This window comes from Pterocles gutturalis, unplaced genomic scaffold (assembly GCF_000699245.1).
Source record: "Pterocles gutturalis isolate BGI_N339 unplaced genomic scaffold, ASM69924v1 Scaffold33794, whole genome shotgun sequence".
NCBI classification, from domain to species: Eukaryota; Metazoa; Chordata; class Aves; order Pterocliformes; family Pteroclidae; genus Pterocles; species Pterocles gutturalis.
This window is the reverse complement of record NW_010134306.1, coordinates 1-18,126: the sequence shown is the minus strand read 5'-3', so window position 1 is coordinate 18,126 and position 18,126 is coordinate 1. Positions and strand designations below refer to the sequence as shown.

The following is an 18,126-nucleotide window of genomic DNA, read 5'->3' as shown; positions in this document are numbered from 1 at the left end:
AATAAACTATTAATAATTATTAATATTAATTAACCACGTAAATAGGTCAGTATTAGGAGTAAGTATTACTTGTGCCAAGCGAGTCCCAGAAGGTAAGCAGAAGATTGCAGGGAACCAACAGCTCCTTTCAAGGTACATTAAGTTTGTTGATTAGTCTCTGTGATGGGCCAGGGCTAGTCACAAGAAAGCAGTAATTAGCCCATGTAATGACCATGACATTATTGTAGCTTATTAACAACTTGTTTTGCATAGACTGATTTTCATAAGCTGCCAAGTTCTTTCTGCAACTGTGATGGAAAGAAGCTGTGTCCAGCTTCTTGTGTGGGGACACAACCAGTGTCCCCAAACCCAAGACAAACCAAAACACACCACACACAGCACAAAGAGAGTCCTGGTCACCCAGATCTACAACCATAAGTACTGGCAACAGGCAGGTGGTTTTGCTTTGTGACCTTCCGTGCCGTGTTTGCATGGCATTGATTTCTCCTCCTTCCTCCCCCAGGTTGGGGTGAATGATCTGACGCTGGTTAACCTTCATCTGGCCTTGCCACCCTCGGCTGGAGAGAATACCGGGAAGAACCATGACAGCCACAAACTGGCAGCCTTTGCACAGACTTTGCAGGAGACTCTGAAAGGTAGGGGACAGTTTTTACCCTGCCAGATATCACATGCACACTGGGCAGTTTATCTAATCAAAAGGAATTTAAAAAAAAAAAAAAATCTGTCTCAGTGTGAGTTTCATAAATATCCTCATCATCCTCGTGATTGTATTTGCTGGTATTTGTATTTGAATGATACATAGCGTGGCAAATGTGCTTCTCCCTGGCTCATTATCTTACAGTCTTTCCTAATTAATGCAAACAGCACAGGGGATGCTGCTGGGCTTGACAGCATTTTTTCAAATGAAGTTCCTTCTGATTTTACGCTAGTGTAAGAGAAAAAAAAAAAAAAGAAAAGACAGCATGGTTAAAACCACACTTTAAGTGCTTTGTGGAAACAACACCTACCTGATATCAGAACAAAGCTTAATGGCTTTTTTCCAAAAGAAATAGGTTCTATGTATTTATTTTTTGGATAACTGGAAGCACTTTGGAAAACCCAATGCAAATCAGGAGATGGCTGCTAGTGAGAAAAGAGACCAAATCCTGCTTTGGTACCTGGGTGTCATATGCAGGATAATTTTGTTGATTGCAAAAGAGTTGCTTTGGTTTTATACCAGGATGAGGGGCACCAGAATTTAGACTAAACTTGAACAGTGTAACAGGCAGCTGAATTTCTTTACGTCATTTCTGAGAATTTGCTTCTTACTTTGAAGCTTGCAAATTAAATCCAATTTCCTACGAAGCAGAACAGCGCAATTCAGACTCTAAATATTGCTGATCTTGTTAGAGGAATAGAAAAATCTAGCGCTTTGTTTACTGCTTAACAAAGATACGAGAGGGTTATAAGGTTATATCTCTGATGGTTTCCAGCTTGGCCCAGTTTAGCAAGGTTGGTCACTTAGAAGCATGAATATCTCCCTTTTATAACACAAGAGGTATTTGCAGTTTTTGTGTGTGTTCTGTTGTTTTTCCTTTTGAGCTGTGAGAAGTCAGAGCTATTTTTAAGTGCTACTGATTAAGTAGTTGTCCACATACCTTGAAATTGGAAAGGATGAAAGTAAACAAAAAGATTGTGTGTTTAATCCCCAGAGGCTGAACCGAGACACAGATATATGTGCAGCTCTTCTGAAGTCAACCGAGTCTCATTTCCCTTGCGTCTAAATTTAGACTGTCAGCGTTAGGGCTTGTCTTTATTTCATGTTTTTATTTTCATACGGTAGGCACGTTACTGGAGCACGCTTGTTCTTGGCTTAGTCTCTCAGAAAAGAAGAGATTCAGATTCCTGCAAACTTGTGGGGTGCAGGTCTTGTTCCCTAAATGAACGGTGGTGCACAAGTGTCACTTTGAAGTTACCCTGTCAAAATGGATATCATGCTTCAAATTACCACCATCCTCCAATTTCTTCCAAATCAATCCATAAAATCTGGGTAATAAGAATGGGTTTGTTCATGGGTACGGGAGTGAATTTGAGTTTCTGGTCCCATTTTGCTAACAGACCCTTACTCTGTTATCTTTCATTCTTACAAAGAAGCACATGAGCATCTGAGGAAATCTGGCTCTGGGTCCTTGTGGACCAGTATAGACTGTGGGAGGGACCTTTGCAGCAAAAGATGGGCTGGAAAGGGAGCGCTTGTTGCCCAGTCCTGGGGATGAATGAGCCCTGCCTGTCTCAAACTCTTGTTTCCTCCAAAAGAAGATCACAGCACAGCACCAGTAGCATTGTCTCAATTTCCTTTTTTCCCCCCATCTGATTGTACCTGTGGACATCATGACAGCCGCTTTTCAACCAGTTAATCAGCGTTCCCTGCTTTTCCTGCTTAGCGCCAGGCTGCCCAGCCTTTTCCCTGGGGATTCGCAGTCATGGGGAGCCCCAGAAGCTTCTGGGAGAGGAGACCAGAAGCAATCTTTCCATCCCTGATGGCAAACTGGGGTTCAGCTTCTTTACCACACCCCAGCCTGTTCCATCTGTCGACTTTACGCTGCATTTTGATTTTATGCTTCGTTATTCTGCAAGTAAAAATTTCAGTGGGTGAAGAATCCAGTGCCTGCCTTTCCCCACTTACACAGCCAAGCTGAGTGCTGCCTTGGCAATTAAGCAAACATTAGTCCTGAAGGACCTAGACGGTGCAGTCGCATTTCAGGCTTCCTGGTCCTGGCAAGTGAGGGATCTTGGGTTTTTGTGATGAGGTGCGTGCAAAACCACCAGCTCCCAGCAAGCGCTATCGTCCCATTAGACAAGCACTGATTTTATTTTGGGTTCTGATGGAGCTTAAAGTAGCTCAGGTTCAGGTTTGGGCTTTTTGTTTCATTTAAAGGTGGGAAGGCCACTGTCACAACACGTTATAGAATAGTATTTAAACCTCTCCTGGCATTTACAATATGGTTTGTGACTTGCAAAGGGTAGAGAAACCACAAATAGTTTCACTGTTGTTTCATCATCTCTCTGCATCTTAGCAAGCAGCATGGTTTGAATAATTTGGTTTTGTAAGTCAGATGCTATCCATCTCGCTTCTCTCCTGCCTTTTGCCAGTACAAAACAGGAGTGGAATAGATTTTGTTGCTTAACTTGTGCTCCCTCTCCTGGCTGGCTACTTCTACAGCAAGAGCACAAAAGGAGGAGGTTTATCTGTGGGCACTGGGTATGGTGAAGCAATCCATCTGTCCACCCCTTCTCCCTCCACACTTCAGCCCCAGGAGGAAAAAGGCTTACAGAATCTCATCGTTCTCGTCTCTGAAGTCAGCTTCGGGGTAATTTTTGGTGCGTTTGTGCCTCCTTTTAGCATCTTCCTCCTTCTCCAGGACCAAGCTGTAACAGCAACATCTTTGATCAGCCATCGGCGTTCTTGAGTTTGTCTTATCAGACATTTCTGGCAGTGGTTTGAGACGGGCACTGGGACATGTGCGTTGTCCTGCAGCTGTGGAGTGAGGAGAGCAGATGGTGTGGGTATGAAATTAGGGTCCAGAGTTTCCCTTCTCACTTCATTAGGGTTGGAAATAAAATGTAGCTGAGGTCATTTTCTGTTCACATGCAGATAGGATTTTTGATGAGCATTTCATAGAATCATAGAATGGTTTGGATTGGAAAGGACCTTAAAGATCATCTGTTTGCAACCCCCCTGCCACAGGCAGGGACACCTGTATTCAGGCAGTGTCCATGTGCTTTGTGAACTCATCGTCTGCCATCAAGCTTGCAGGCTGCTCCTGGGGCTAGTTCTTTGGGATTTCTTAAATGCTCAGGGTTAGAAGAGCACTGCACTTTTGGGACTCTGGTATATATCAGCATAAGGGTGTGTCCTCCTGGGATCCTCACAAAAGTGTCCTTGACTCTTCCAGAAAAACTATAAAAATATAACATCAGGACAAGTTAAAGCTAATATGTGATTCTTGCAGAAAAATAAAAAAAAAAAGCCTACAAAGTCACAGATTTCTAAAAAACTCTAAGAGCAGAATTGCTTGAGTTTGTCACTATGAGTGAATAGCAAGCAAAGGATGCCAATATAAATGAGATTATATTTAAAAACAAGCATGAAATGTGTACTGGCTGGTTTTCATTGTCATGAAGAGAATAGCCATGAGTAAACAGCCAGTGAAAAAGGCTTTAAACAGCATTTCTTCTGGGAGTCCAGAGTAATGCCAGCTCTGATAGTCAGTATTTGTACTTTTCCTCCTCCCATTTATCCTCTCTCCCTCTTGTACTTACATGACAGATGTCCATTCCTGCCATTCATTTCTATTTTTCCTTCTTTCTAGGAGAAAAAGATGTGATCATCCTCGGAGATTTTAACCAAGCCCCGGACAGCAGTGACCACGACATCCTGAGGAAGGAGAAGTTCCATCACCTGGTCCCTTCCAGCACCTTCACCAACATCAGCACAAAGAACCCACAAGGCTCCAAGTCGCTGGATAACATCTGGATCAGTCGAAGCTTGAAAAAGGTTTTCACAGGTAGAGTTGCTTTTAAGCGAGGTCATGGAACCTTTCGTTAGGTTAGCGGCGTGTGTCAGATTTGGGCAATATTATCTTTTTCTCTGTGATTCTTTTTCCTGCAGGCTACTGGGCTGTTGTACGAGAAGGTCTTACAAACCCCTGGATCCCTGACAACTGGTCGTGGGGTGGGGTGGCTTCAGACCACTGCCCCGTGCTCGCTGAATTTTACCGGGAAAAGGACTGGAACAGGAAGGAGGTGACGCGGAACGGGAACGGGGTGATGGTGGAACGCAACGACTCCCACACTAAGCACGAACGATGACGGGATCTGGAGGGTGCCCCAGGGAGCTGTCGAAGGCTCTATTGACTTGTGGAGCAGGACTGCCTTCTCCTCTCCCTCCTTCCTGGTGTCCTCCCCATGCCTAGGAAGCATCAGCACTTGATTTTGGTGGCCCTGGCTTTGTGCCCCTCCTGGACAGTTTTGGGGTGTGTCACGGCAGTGGAGCGATCTGCAACTTTCTTTCTGGGGACACAGTGCACATTTCCATGCCCTGGAGATTTGGATGAGATTTGTACAGAAAATAAAGTGTACTTTTAATACTGTATGGGATGTGGACACCTCTCCTTCTCTTCCTCTTTTTATGCTCCTGGCAGGGTGCATTTTGCCCCAGAAGGGCTTCCTGGAGCTTGGCTTTGGCTTTTTGTTTAGCATGCAGCATTCAGTGGTGGTTTTTTCCAGCATGCTAGCCTTCAGGAGCTGGGAAACCATCAACTTGTCCTTCTGGAGAACCTGGTCCACCTCTCCAGTGCCCTTTGCTTTGCTCCCAGTTGGGGCTCCTGCAGGAACATCTCTTGTCCTCTGGCTCTGCAACTGGCATCAAAGAGGAGATGTATCCCTGAGTCTTTGTCTAAGAGTCAGTGTTCTGAGCAGGGCTCTGCAGCAGGGAGAAATAGGTCATGCATTGGTTGGAGGTCTGTAGACGAGTCTCCATTAATTTCCTTTCATTCATTCATTCATTCATTCAGTTTCTCCATCTGGAACAGGCAGACCTTCCTGAGCTTTGTTGCTGCTTAAGCCTGGTCCAGGCACCGCAGCAGGGAGTCTGAATAGAGTGTATGGTCATGGTGCATATGGCAGGGATGCGGTCTGCTTCGGAGGAGGTTTTTTTTTGTGTGTGTCCTGGGTTGGGAAGAACTTCAGTCAGCAAGCTGCCAGTGCAGCCCTGGGGATGGAGTGTTAAATTTGGCACCTACATAAATTTTTTCCAAGTAGCAATTAATAAACAGTGACCAAGAAGGGAAACTGTAATAAAGACTGGAAAAAGCAATTCAGCATCTGCAAAAAGAAATAGGTTGAGAGTGAAGGGCACCAAGCTGCCCACTAGCCCAGCCCCTTCTGCTCCAGGCTGCAGGTGACCACATGTTTTGCTGCTGAGTGGAAAGAAGAGCTCTCTGGCTTGATTTACGGGGCTATAAAGGGAAAACTGCTCCTGACAGCGCTGACACACTAAAGGAGATGTTGTAACTGAGATGTTTAGAGCAAAAAAAGTATCATATTCTTGTAGCGTTTTTCTTTACTTTAAATTTCTGAAATATCATTTAATTTCAGGTAGCAACAACTGAATAAATCCACATGCAAACTCACACAGCTCAATATTTCAAACAGCTTTGCTGACTATATGCAAAATGAAACCTGAAGGAAGGCGGAATAGTCTGGATGTGGCTCTCAGACTGAGGGAGGTTTCATTGACATTTCAAGAGGTTAAGTGAATGACCAAGAGTTCAGACCATCAGACCAAAAATGTATCTTTACTTGCTCAGCATCCCCTGTTGAAAATGGGAGGTGAAGGCATTTGTCTCTGGTCATTAAAGAAGCCAGCAGGAGAGCTTGGCTCCAGCTTTCATTCCAGATCCTTGCTGCTGCTTTGCCCTCTTCCACCAGGCATGATTTTGCTGCCCCCCGTTAATCTGAGCAGCACCAGATCCCCCAAGCAACTCTCCCTGCAGGGTCCCTTGCTTTGACTGATGAGTTGCTGATGAGCATGGGCTGTTGGTGGGGGGAACAAGGTGAGTCACCCTCGTAACCCAGGTGTGAGCTGTAGGGAAGGTTAACGAGGCTGGTCTGTAGCCCAGCCTGCTGGGAGGAAGCAGGGAGCTCTGGGAAGGTGATTATTTGGTGAATGGAAGGGTTCCTTGGAGTGAGATGGGTCCTGCAGGGTCAGAGGGAGGAGGAGAGAGGAGTTTGATACCTATGGGTTTATCTCTGCCTTGCATGGAGCATCAGGATGAGGTATGTGCCTCGTTACTTCATGGTGGGAATCAGCAGTGCGTGATGGTGGCTTTTAAAATATTCACAGCCAAATTATTCTCCTTTCCTATTTGCTCTGACCTGTTTGCTTCAGGGCAAAGCCTCTGCTTTGTCCCATGGGCTTGTTAGGGGGTTTTATTTATCTATGTTTTGGCAAACGTCCATTTGGTCACTTGGCTTTGTGGTGGTGTTGCACCAAGCAGTGCTGCAAGCCATCTGAAAAAAGGAGTTGCAATAAATAATTCGGAGAGCTGCTAAAAACCTCCAAGGAGCAAACACAACTAAATGACTGTCCTGGAAACAAACTTCCAAGAACCAGGTCATGGCAGCAGCAGGTTGAAGGACTCCTGGTGCAGCAGGGGTGGGAGCTTGATCACACGAAGTGACCAGCCTTGGGCTTGAGCCCTCGTGGGACTCAGTGCTCAGTGTTCCTAGAAAAGGGTCAGCCCAGGGGATTTCAAGGTTTTCCTAGACATCTAAGTGCCATCTTTTGAGAATGAGCTGTTTTTTGGTTTCAACACTGTTGTCTTGAAGGAGCGTGTTGCTCACGGGCAGGAGCCAGATGCAACAGGAAGCAGAGCTCCTGGGACAGCAGCTGCTGTTCCCTGGGGGCACTTCAGGTCATAAATTCAAGCACCCAGAAAATGGGTGGATATGTCCCATATTTAGGTTCTGAGCTTTTCTGTAGCTGCAGGAAGCAAGGCAAAGCCACGCAAGCATTCCCCAGCCTTTGACTGTCCAGATTTCACACTTTCATACTGAATTTCTAGGTGGGGAAAAACTTCTCAGGAGGCTTGTGTTTGTCAGTCATACATATATATTGAGGACAGTATATAATACAAAGATGCGTGCATTCAAGCAGACCCTTTTCTCATTAGGTTGTAAGATGAGGTTTTTGTTTGGTTGGTTTTTAGGATTTTCTTAAGCCATTTTAACCTCCGTATCTGGAAGTAAAATCTAAGTAGCTAAAAGGACTGGCTCCAGAGTTCCCAGGGGTTACGTGTATGCTGAGGAAATATGTGGCTGGGTGACCCTTTGGTGACCTATCCTTTTCACCATCCGTAACCCTGCCGTGTCGAGATGTTCCCAGCCTGAGGGATGTCCCAAGGTATCTCTTTATTGGCTGCGTGAAAGCACAGGCCTTGTTTAAAAATAAAATGGAATGAGCACAGACCTGAACTGCAATATTGCTCAAACTTTGCCTTAAGGGGTGACCCAAGGGGCACCTGCACTGAGCTCTCAGAGCACTTTCCCACCAGTTTTTCAGGAGCGGCCTTCAAGGAAGCTCTTCCTTCTCCAGACTGTCCCTCCAGACCTCCATCATCCCTGTGCACACTGGTAGACAAGAGGGGCTCCTGTGCAGCTGGGTGGTTACTTTATGTCCCACTTCTCTTATCGTTGGAGGTTTGTGAGCCTGTGGAGCCGGAAAAACTTCAGGCTGAGTTTCCCAAACTAGCTACCAAGGGAGGGGGAATGTAATACAATAGTATTTAGCTATCTTTCGAGGCACATCAGCTAATGACTTTTAGAGTATTTCCAGTGAAAAGAACCCACAACTCTTAAATGTTATCCTTACTTAGACATGAGGAAGCTGAACCTTCTGAGAGAGCAGAGGGAGCCATACCTGATGTAAGTCTTCAACAGACCCTTCATGACTCCAACCCCAAGTCATGTTTTTCAAAACTGCATCAGAAAGCCATCTCCTGCCTGCACAGCTGGGGATGTCCAACCAGCCATAGAGCCAACGACGTCAAAAGAGAGTAACACTCTCACACAACACGATGTAACGCTTCAGTACTCTCACCTCTGTAATTTTTAAATTTATCTTTATTTGTAAAGGTTGTATAAAATGCCTTTTAAAATCGGTCTGGTGAAACAAGGAGACTTTTCCAATGTTGAGCAGGTTTCTGTGCAGGAATAACGTAGAAGTAGTGAGATGCGGATACACAGCAAAGCAACGGAGGCAGATGGGTAAGAAGGCTGTCATCACATCACTGACATAATGAAACTGTGGAGTGACATGAGCTCATGTGCACTGCTGACCCTAAAGCTGTATTACAGAACTTTACTGTCATGACTTAATAACCAGCCTCTTCACAGTGGGGAGGAAAAAAAAACCAGGAAAACTTACAAAAGGTACACTTCAAAATTTGAAACACTTTTATAAAGGAAGAAGGACAAATCTGATGCCAAAACCAGAAGCAGACAGCCTCATCTATTGCTACAGTATTAGATGGACACAGAGCACTTCCAGACCTTGCACAAGGCAAATCTATTTGTAGAATAAGAAAGAAGTTTAACAGCACCTACTGCTTTGTAGAAAATGTGATGCAGGTTTTCAAGTAAATCAAAAAGGCCTGTAGTGGTGTTTAGGGCTACAGAGTAGTAAAAGTCAACTGGCTGTAGGCATGGTATTTTGTGGCAAAGCAGGGTGACTAGCACAGCCTCCTGGTTTCAATGACACATTATGTACACACAGATTATAAGACATTACTAAGGGAGGAGGAGGAAAAGCACTTTGCTTGTGTAGAAGTCACTGGAGGAAGGAAGGGATCTCTCCTTTAAAAAAAAAAAATCAGAATTGTCCCTTTCATAAAGGAGTGTCCCTTTCACATATGTCTGGGTCAGCAAAATGAGCCAGCCTCTTCCGCGGTGTAGCTCAAATGATCTCTGACGGATTTACTCAATTGACTCAACCTCAGCCCAGCGTGGCTTTCTTGATGCTTCTGGCAAAGGAGCTGAAACCTAGAGCACATGGGTGTGTGACTGCAAAAGGTTCCCGTCAGGTTGCTGCAACACCGTGTCTGCTCAGCACAGCTCTCAAACAAAGCTGGGCAGGAGAAGTTACCAGTGATCAAACTGGACAGCCTAAGCCGGGGAGAAAAAGGGCTCTCATTTCAGCATACAGGGGCTGAAAGGCTTTCAGCTCATGAACAATACCGACAATATGAAATCAAGGCTGCTGTGAGCAGTTCTTGGTCCCTGCCTTGAAAATAACCAAATTTAGTAAATTTATGCTTGTTGAGTGCATTTTCTTTTTTGAAGCAGCCAGCCAGCAAGCTGCTGCAAATGCACCTGCAATACTATCTAAAAGGCCACTGCTTTTATGGGTTTATTCAAAAACTTTCAGACTTGTTAGCCAACTGAGAGCTTTTCCTCATAGATTTTCCTATGGGTCAGAAAATGCGTTCTCAAGACTTTGCTCTCATGGCTGGCAATGGTGTAAAATTTCTGTGTGTAAAATAAGGTGGGAGGGTTATTCCATCCATTTCATTAAAGAACAGGATAAGCAGGGAAGGAGGGATACCAGGGCTCAGGTCCACGCAAATGTGGTGTGGAGGAAACCTTGGCTCCATCTGCTCCCCTTAGGTGCAAAACTCAATTTGCCTCAATAATTCTATGATACTCTGGAATCAGAAAATGTAGTTTATGCAGTAAGATCTCCTGCATCATCTAGGCTATTTCTCATGCTATGCCTTACAGGAAAGTGCTTTCTCTTCTTGGCTCTGGATATAGCACCGGCAGTTGAACAGAGGTAAGGTTGCTTCAGAGTGGTGCAGCACTTCCACTGGAACACAGGTTTGGGCACTTGTGAGTCATCTTTTCTTGTTCCCATCTTGTTTCTTGAGCAAGCTCTACAAGGTCAAGTTTGCTGTAGCACGGAGGTATGCTCCAAAAGTTAACTTGACTCTCTGTAGGCTCAGGTGACCCAGAGAAGTGGGTGTTGCCTGTGCTGAAGCATGTCCCTGTGTTCCTGAATTTATGTAAAACACGTAAATCACGAAATCACAGTCCTGCCCAATCCTTCTTTCAAAACACTGTTGTGTTGAACTTCCCAGACATGCCATGTTTGTCCTCAAAGGAGGGAGAACCTTTCTAGAATTCAGCTTCCTGAAACATGCACTATACAGATAAAGATGTGGAACAGTGTGGCTTTTTGAGGGGATGAAGGGGGATAACTTTGCTACCTGCTGACAGTCACTAAAACAGCAATGCCTTTTTTTTTTTTTTTTAAATGCCAAGTCTCCCAGTTAAAAAACCCAAAACTTTTATAGCCTTACAGAGCTTTGATCCTATGGCACAAAGACCTGCTTCTGTGCACTTTTTAAACTTTCTTTTTTCATTGCAATGATGACCAAAGAGGAAAGAGTTACACAGACAGAGATGTAACAGAATCTACAGCAGTTTGATTGCTAGGAACTGTCAAATTTACGACCAAAGACAGGGCAAACACAAGTGAACTAAGGGGGAATTTCTCCTCTTTCTCCTTTCCTCCATCTCTAAACCTGAGTGGGAAAAGATGGTATTTTACAAAAGACAGTCTCAAGCACTGTACCTAGCATACAAAACAGAGTAGGTGATTGGACAGATCACTGCAAAGGAATTCTTAAACCAAATCTTAAAAAATGCACAAACCCTTTAAAAAATAATCCATATACAATCACAATGCAAAAGGAACATAAAGGGGCTTCTTCTGAATTCCACATATTCTGACCACCCTTCCCCCGGCCCCGCCCCACCCCTTGTAAATCCATTTTTGCAAGCTCTGGGAAGTGCTGTTCTACATCCTTGGTTGCACAGAGTAAGTAAATGGTGGGCTGGCACTGTTAATTTATGAGATCCTGGAGCTCCTCATCAGTCAGCTCATTGACTTCCATGATCTTTTCCAAGTGCTCCATATACCGGGCGTGGTCTTGCAAAAAGTGAGGTACTCTCATGTTCTCAATCACAGCTAATCCTTTCAGGCGGTCCACATCCTCATAGGAGATCTGTAAGGAAGGACATTGGTCAATTTCACGCTCTAGTCCTGTTATTTCCTGCTGTGGCTCTAAATTCCCTTGTAAATGAGAAAAGATTTCAGAGCAGGAGGATTTAAAAGCTTGTGCGAATCCTTTGAAAACACAATTAACTGTGTGCCTCAGGTGACGATGAAAAAAAAAAAAGTAATTTTAGCAAATGCTTCCATACTCCTGATTCTGCTTTTGATTCAATCAGTGAATAGACTCTCAAACGTCTTCCAGCTATTACAGGGCCTACTACTTTTCTTTCTAATGAAAGCTGAGATTTTCTCTATAGTCTTATGATTCTACGCGCTAGGACTTCAAGTCTCGAGCTCACAGTAGCTCAAGGTGCTGCGAACGATGGGGCAGAAGAGATGAATGCTTGGGCTGTGCAACAGCTACACAAGCTGCCCTGCGAACTCAGAACAGGGCTCCTTGGGCAGCTAGCCAGTGTGATGAAATTCATGTGGTTGTTGCTTTGTCTACAAGCTGCACGTTCTGGGCACCCTACAGACAGAAGCATATGTGCTGGCAAAAACCACAAGCCTAGCTGTGCTTACTAACTGGCACATCCTATTTCCTCCCAGCAGGCTTGTGTCAGGTGGCTTGAGAGTAGAGCCTGCTCCTTCCAACCTTTTTACCCAATTTCTTCTAAGGAGATGAGCACTGCGCGGTCAGGGCTCCTTGCAAACAGCCTGCCCTCTTAGGAGGTGATGGTTTCTATTTGGAAAAGATTAAATGAGGAGGAATGATACAGCAATGTGTAAGGGGCATGGAAGGTCTCTCTGGAAAGACAGGATTGTGTAATCCAGATTGCTAAACCTGATCCATACAGGTGGTCAGACATGGGGTGCACATCTCGCAAAGAGAATGAATTTGCATCTGAGTACACATGTGCTTTTCTAGCTGCAATGCAATCTCCCAAACAAAGGAAAGAAAAAGGACACTTTCCCCCTCATATTTATGTTCAGGGGTTTCTGCAGCAACCAAGAAAAAAGAATCTGTGATCCAAGGTATGGTTTGAATGGGATGTATTTCCCATTGCAATTGCTAAAAAATGACAAAAGTTGACATTCTGAGATCAAAACAACAATCTCATCTACTGCAGCAACAGGCTATCTTCCTTACTATATGTAATTAAAATCATTGTACTGGTAAAAAAGACTGAGGCTAAAAGAGGCTTACTGATGCTCTTTGTAATGTGTTCACATTCTTGGGAAACACAACAGTAGGTGATATTTTGCTGCTTTTGCTTTTTAAAACTCTGATAGTTACACTATACTGAAGCGCATCCATGCAACATCTGCATTCTCTTTCTTTTCTTTAATATTACTTGCATGTGATTACTATGTGAATGTTTTGCAGTGCTTCCCATATTTGATTCTTCCCTGCAAAGTTTTCAAACTGCTCCTTCTAAAAAGCATCTTTTCTCAGGCTTCAAGTGACTCTCTTAGTCACTTCTAGGTATGTCAAAGAGCTTGCATGTGTTCTGTTTCCATGCACCGCTCTCTTCTACGTGGTAAATAATGTCAGCAGCATCAGGAAGGCACGGCTGCCTCCATCAGCTAGATCTCTAGCACTCAGATGAGAACAGAAAACACAGAAACTTCAGCATGGCTCTGTCTTAAATATATTCACCCAAGAAAGTGGTGCTCTGCTTTTTCAACTCTGTTAAATACCTACTAAAGCACAGAAGCAATTTGTTGTCAGCAGCATTGTTGACTGCTTCCGTTTCCTATTACGTTCATACCGTTACTGTATTTGCGATAAAAATATGCCTACGGTAGGCATGCCGGGAAAGATGAGCTCACTTGTTACAATCCAAGAACACTGAGAATCTTCAAAAGGCAATGTGAATTTTCCCAGTAAATGCTGGGCTTCCTTGTGTTTAAATCCTGTGATTTTTTTCTAACCTGGAAGACATGCCAGCCAAGCTGTATACTCCCTTTGGAACAACCTCATCCTCCTATTCCACCCTAAATAAACAAGTAAGTCACCCTTTACAGTGGTGATAAACTCGTAACAACCACAGGCTAGATCTCAGTGTAAGTTTTGTATTTTTCTTTGCTCACAGAACTGGTTTTTCCTGAGAGTATATGGAGATACTGGAGTGGGACCAGTGAAAGGTCACAAGATGATTAAGGTTCTGGAGCATCTGACATATGAGGAAAGGTTGAGGGAGCTCGGACTGTTCAGCCTGGAGAAGAGAAGGCTCAGGGGGATCTTTTCGGTGTCTATAAACAGGTGATGGGAAGGAATGATGAGGGAGTCAGGCTCTTCTCAGCAGTGCCCACTGGCAGGGCAAGAGGCAATGGGCACCAGTTAAAAATGCACAAAATTCCATCTGAACACAAACCACTTTTCTATGGTGAGAGTGGTAAAACACTGGCGCAGGCTGCCCAGAGAGGTGGTGGAGTCTCCATCCGTGGAGATATTCAAAGGCCAACTGGACACGGTCCTGGGCAACCTCCTCAAGTTGACTCTGCTTAAGCGCAGGAGTTGGACTGGATGATCTCCTTAGAGACTTCAACCTATCTGTGATGCTGAGAGCAGGCACTCCTCTTATACACAAATTTTCAGTTTGATTGCAGAAGGTGTGTGCAATCTTTTGGAGTACAGTTTATCCCTTGATTTTTGAAGTTGTAAAGTCAAGAACTCATAAATTATCATACTGCTAGAATGAAATTGCTTGGAGATCTTTAATACATAGCCTTGCCGTGTGGATTATAGTGGAATCTGTAATTATATGAGGAATGACTTCTTATAGTGGCTTGAGAGTCCTGCAGACTCCCTGAAGAGAGAAAGGGATAAAGCAGTGCAGGAACAGTATGTATTCAGTGGTTCAGCGGGCAGAAGCTGTGTGGAGTCAAGCAGGCTTAAAGCAAAAGAAAGTTTGCAGAGACTTATTTGATGGTGCAATTTTATTTTCAGATCTTCCTAACTTGGTTCAGTTACTTAAATAGCTCTGCTCACCAATATGGGTGTTTCTGACACTAAAGGCAATTCTTAAATGTGGACCAAAACCCCCTATCATAATATGCCACATCCCTTTATCACCCTATGATTGCCAAGGAGGCAGAAATGTTGGAATAACAGCTCTAAATGCAAGCACAACAACAACAATTTGAGTCCTGGTTTCTGGGAGTATGAACCCTGCTTTATGAGCTCTGGAAATTTAGCAATCCAAGGATTTGGTTCAGCAAGTGTGACAAAGTTTCTGCACTTCTTAGTATGATTTTGAGAACAAACAAGCAATGACACTTAGAATGGATGTGAAATATGTTACGTGAATGTAGAAATACAACGTATTGTGGGAAAAAACAAACCCTGATTTTTGAAAAACATTGAGATTAAAAACTTTGTGGTAGAAGGTGATGTGTTAGCATCAAATGGTTAATTTTGTTTACTGTTAGGACCACCACATTATCTAGAACCTGTCCCACTTGGCCAAGGCAGTCTGTTGTACTACAAGTCAAGTAGTTCCCTTTACAGGGAGGAAAGGAAAGTCTGAGAAATATGACCATAAAATCTTAATCTGATAAGCGAGGAATGAGGAAAAGCTGGGAGAAATTTTTAGTACTTTCGTTGTTTAGTTGCCACCTGGCAACTAAGCACGATGCAGCTGCATGCGAGAGAATCATGACAACAAAAGGTAAAACCTCGTGGGCTGAGGCAAGGACAGGGAGGGATCACTCACCACTTATGGTCACGGGGAAAAGAAGACTCAGCTTGGTGAAACACAAAACAATTTAGTTGTTGCTGCTGGCTGGCTCTGCCTCAGCCAGAGGCAGGTCCAACTTGGAGCTGGGGAAACTTCCATCAGCTTCTCGCAGGGGCCATCTCATCCCCGCTATGAAAACCCACCATCCAAACCCAAAACAAGGACCTCAAAATGTTTGTAACTTGCACGGTGCAATACAAGGTGCTGTACAGAACACAGATTTCTAGATCAAAGTGAAATGGAGCACAATGACTCATAGCTCTTTACAGGCAAGCTTGCTGAAATGATAAAACTGTACCCTTTGGTACGAATGTGTCCACTCACCTTTCCAAGGGCTGTCAGAAGATGGAAATCGATGGACTCCCTGTATCTCAGGATTCGGAGGATACCATCCAAATACACCTGATCCTTATTGAAACAGCCTAAAATGAATCAAGATACATTGCACTCTCTCAGGGTTTGTTCAAGGAATATTATCAGAAGTCATTATGAACAGAACAATTTTATTTTAGAAAAATCGATACTTATATCCCAGACTTTGAAACCTTCCCAAAAACTAACTAACTAGTGGGGCTAGTCAGAGAAACCCACTAGCCAGAGAAATAAATCAAACACAGAAGATGGTGTCTGTGAATACCCACAGCAACACTACATCTCTTGAAATAAACATGAAAGGAGGTCAAACTGTGAGTATAAACTTTTTTCACAGTTTTGCAATTTACATTCCCACTTTCAACAAAAGAAAAAAAAATATCCATTACTGATTCAGTTTGAAAGTCTCATGGACGTGCATTTTCAGCCTTGTTTTCAAGAGCAGAAATTCTGCTGCCTCATTTCAGAGGCGCAGAGTCCCTCTTCTTTCTTTTGCAAAGGTTTTACTGTGTGACATGATGAAGGAGCTCTGTGCGTGTTCTGACAACCTCCCCGAAGTACAAAAATAAAAAGAAGACAAATAGATAACCCACCTGGTTGTGATGTGTCAGTCCACCCTCTCTTGGCTCGTACACAGTAATCCCACCTAGTATTGGGGTCCTTAACAAATTTCCCCACGTCCTGGAAAAGCTGGCTGAAGGACATTTGGCTAGCCTGATACACTGTGTAGTAGAGCAGGGCAGCTCTCCAAAGAAAAGGGTCTTTGCGGAACAGGACGCTGTGAATGCTTGCCAGCCCCTCTTCCGTAGGGTTGATTGGTTTTAACCCGTGTTTTCTACGTCCATTCCAGTTACACCAAGGCTGGCTGTTGTTGTTAAAACCCCGAAAATAATGAGTTCCTGAAAAGAAAGGAATATGGGACTTAGAACAGTAGCATCCAATGATTAAAAACCACAAAAACAAAAAAAACCCCACAAAAACAAACAAACAAACAAAAAACAAACAAAAAACCAATATGGAAGGAGTTGCCCATTTCAGAACTCTGAGTTCCCAAATCTGTGGAAAGGAATTTTCAAAAGTGTCTTACATGCTGGATGCCTCTAGCATAGGCTAGGCATTGTAGTGAACAGAAGGAAGGAGAATCAAAGTAAGGGGGCAGAAGTGCTGCCTCTTGAAGGTGATTAAATAGCCCTACTGCAGCCTTGGAAGAAGCTATATCCCCTCACAATGTGAGTAACAGGGGTTCAAGGCTTATTCCTCAGTTGAAATTCAGGCACTAGCCATGTTTAGCCACTTTTGATGTACTTAATTAGAACAGATTCAGCAAAAAGTTTGTAGAAATTTTCCACGGGGCTCGGCAAACCTTGTGTTGTGCAAAATCAAGGCAATATTACACCATTTTAGGGGTCACTGGGTAAATTCTTCACACCTAAAGCATGCTTACATTTGCAAGCTGCGCAGCATAACAAAAGCAGATTTGTAAAGTGAAACGGCTGGTGCTGAGGTTGAATGGTCACATTAGTTTTGTTTCCCCGTTTTTTTTTTTACTTCAGACTCGCTCTAAATTGCTCTCATGAGGAAAATGCCCCTGAGCAGTGACAGCACAGAAGGTATTCCCTGGAGCAGAGCTTCTGGGCGAGCATCCTCTGAAAGGACTATGCTTTGCCTGCTCCAAGATTCCTTTGCCATGTGAACCTCAGCGCAGTAAGTGGGACTCAATTCAAAAGCTCGGTCCTGATCTGACCTAAAATGCTTATATACATGAACCCTAGGAATCCTTAAGTAGCTTATCTTTCTTTTACTGCATGCTGCAGCGATAAATAGGTTTATTAGCACACCTACAGCATAGGTTCTTTAGACAGGAACGTTGCATCCTTCTGTATACTTACAGTGCCTGGCCCATCATTGCAAAATAAGTAAGAACGCATGCAAGTACTCCCCTTTGCCTGAAGAACTGATGTCATGCTCATACCAATTTCATGTCTCAGCATCCCTTCCAGCCAGTGCTCTCGTGCAGTGGAGATATTGATAGTGAGAGTGGGGCGGCCATTCACCACTGTCATTGAGGCTCGAGATAGCAGGTCCTCCGTGAGATGGACCACAATCTGAAGATGAGAGAGTTCAGGCAGCAAAGAGCTCTCTTCTCACTCCTGTTCCTGCTTTTTCCTTTGGCCTGTCTGTTATTTCATGTCTCTTTGGTCCCTTGCCCTTCACAACTCTTCCTTGCTACCAGCAAGACAGACACACATGAGACTGCAAAATTTTCACACTGACTAGACTCGGGGTGGGGAGAAATCATATGCAGAGTAAATCAGAGAAAATTCCATTTATTTGCACTGTGTCTAATTATCTAGGTATTACTGAGAACTGAAAAAAATATCAGATAAAAAGAAGGCTCCAAGGAGACTTAACAGC

General features: G+C 43.9%; 2 protein-coding genes across 2 annotated transcripts; one reads left to right on the top strand and one right to left on the bottom strand.

The window, feature by feature from the left end:
* Positions 1-502: 502 nt before the first annotated feature.
* LOC104467693 (endonuclease/exonuclease/phosphatase family domain-containing protein 1-like) lies at positions 503-5,129 on the top strand (the record flags this gene model as incomplete). The annotated part of the gene is made up of 3 exons (XM_010081552.1): positions 503-635; positions 4,353-4,547; positions 4,652-5,129. Coding segments are annotated over 3 exons (528 nt in total), but the record flags the coding sequence as incomplete, so codon positions are not given.
* Positions 5,130-11,320: 6,191 nt separating this feature from the next.
* Positions 11,321-17,816, bottom strand: LOC104459274 (uncharacterized protein KIAA0895-like; the record flags this gene model as incomplete). The annotated part of the gene is made up of 4 exons (XM_010081551.1): positions 11,321-11,606; positions 15,664-15,761; positions 16,305-16,610; positions 17,684-17,816. Coding segments are annotated over 4 exons (699 nt in total), but the record flags the coding sequence as incomplete, so codon positions are not given.
* Between the last annotated feature and the right edge of the window lie 310 nt (positions 17,817-18,126).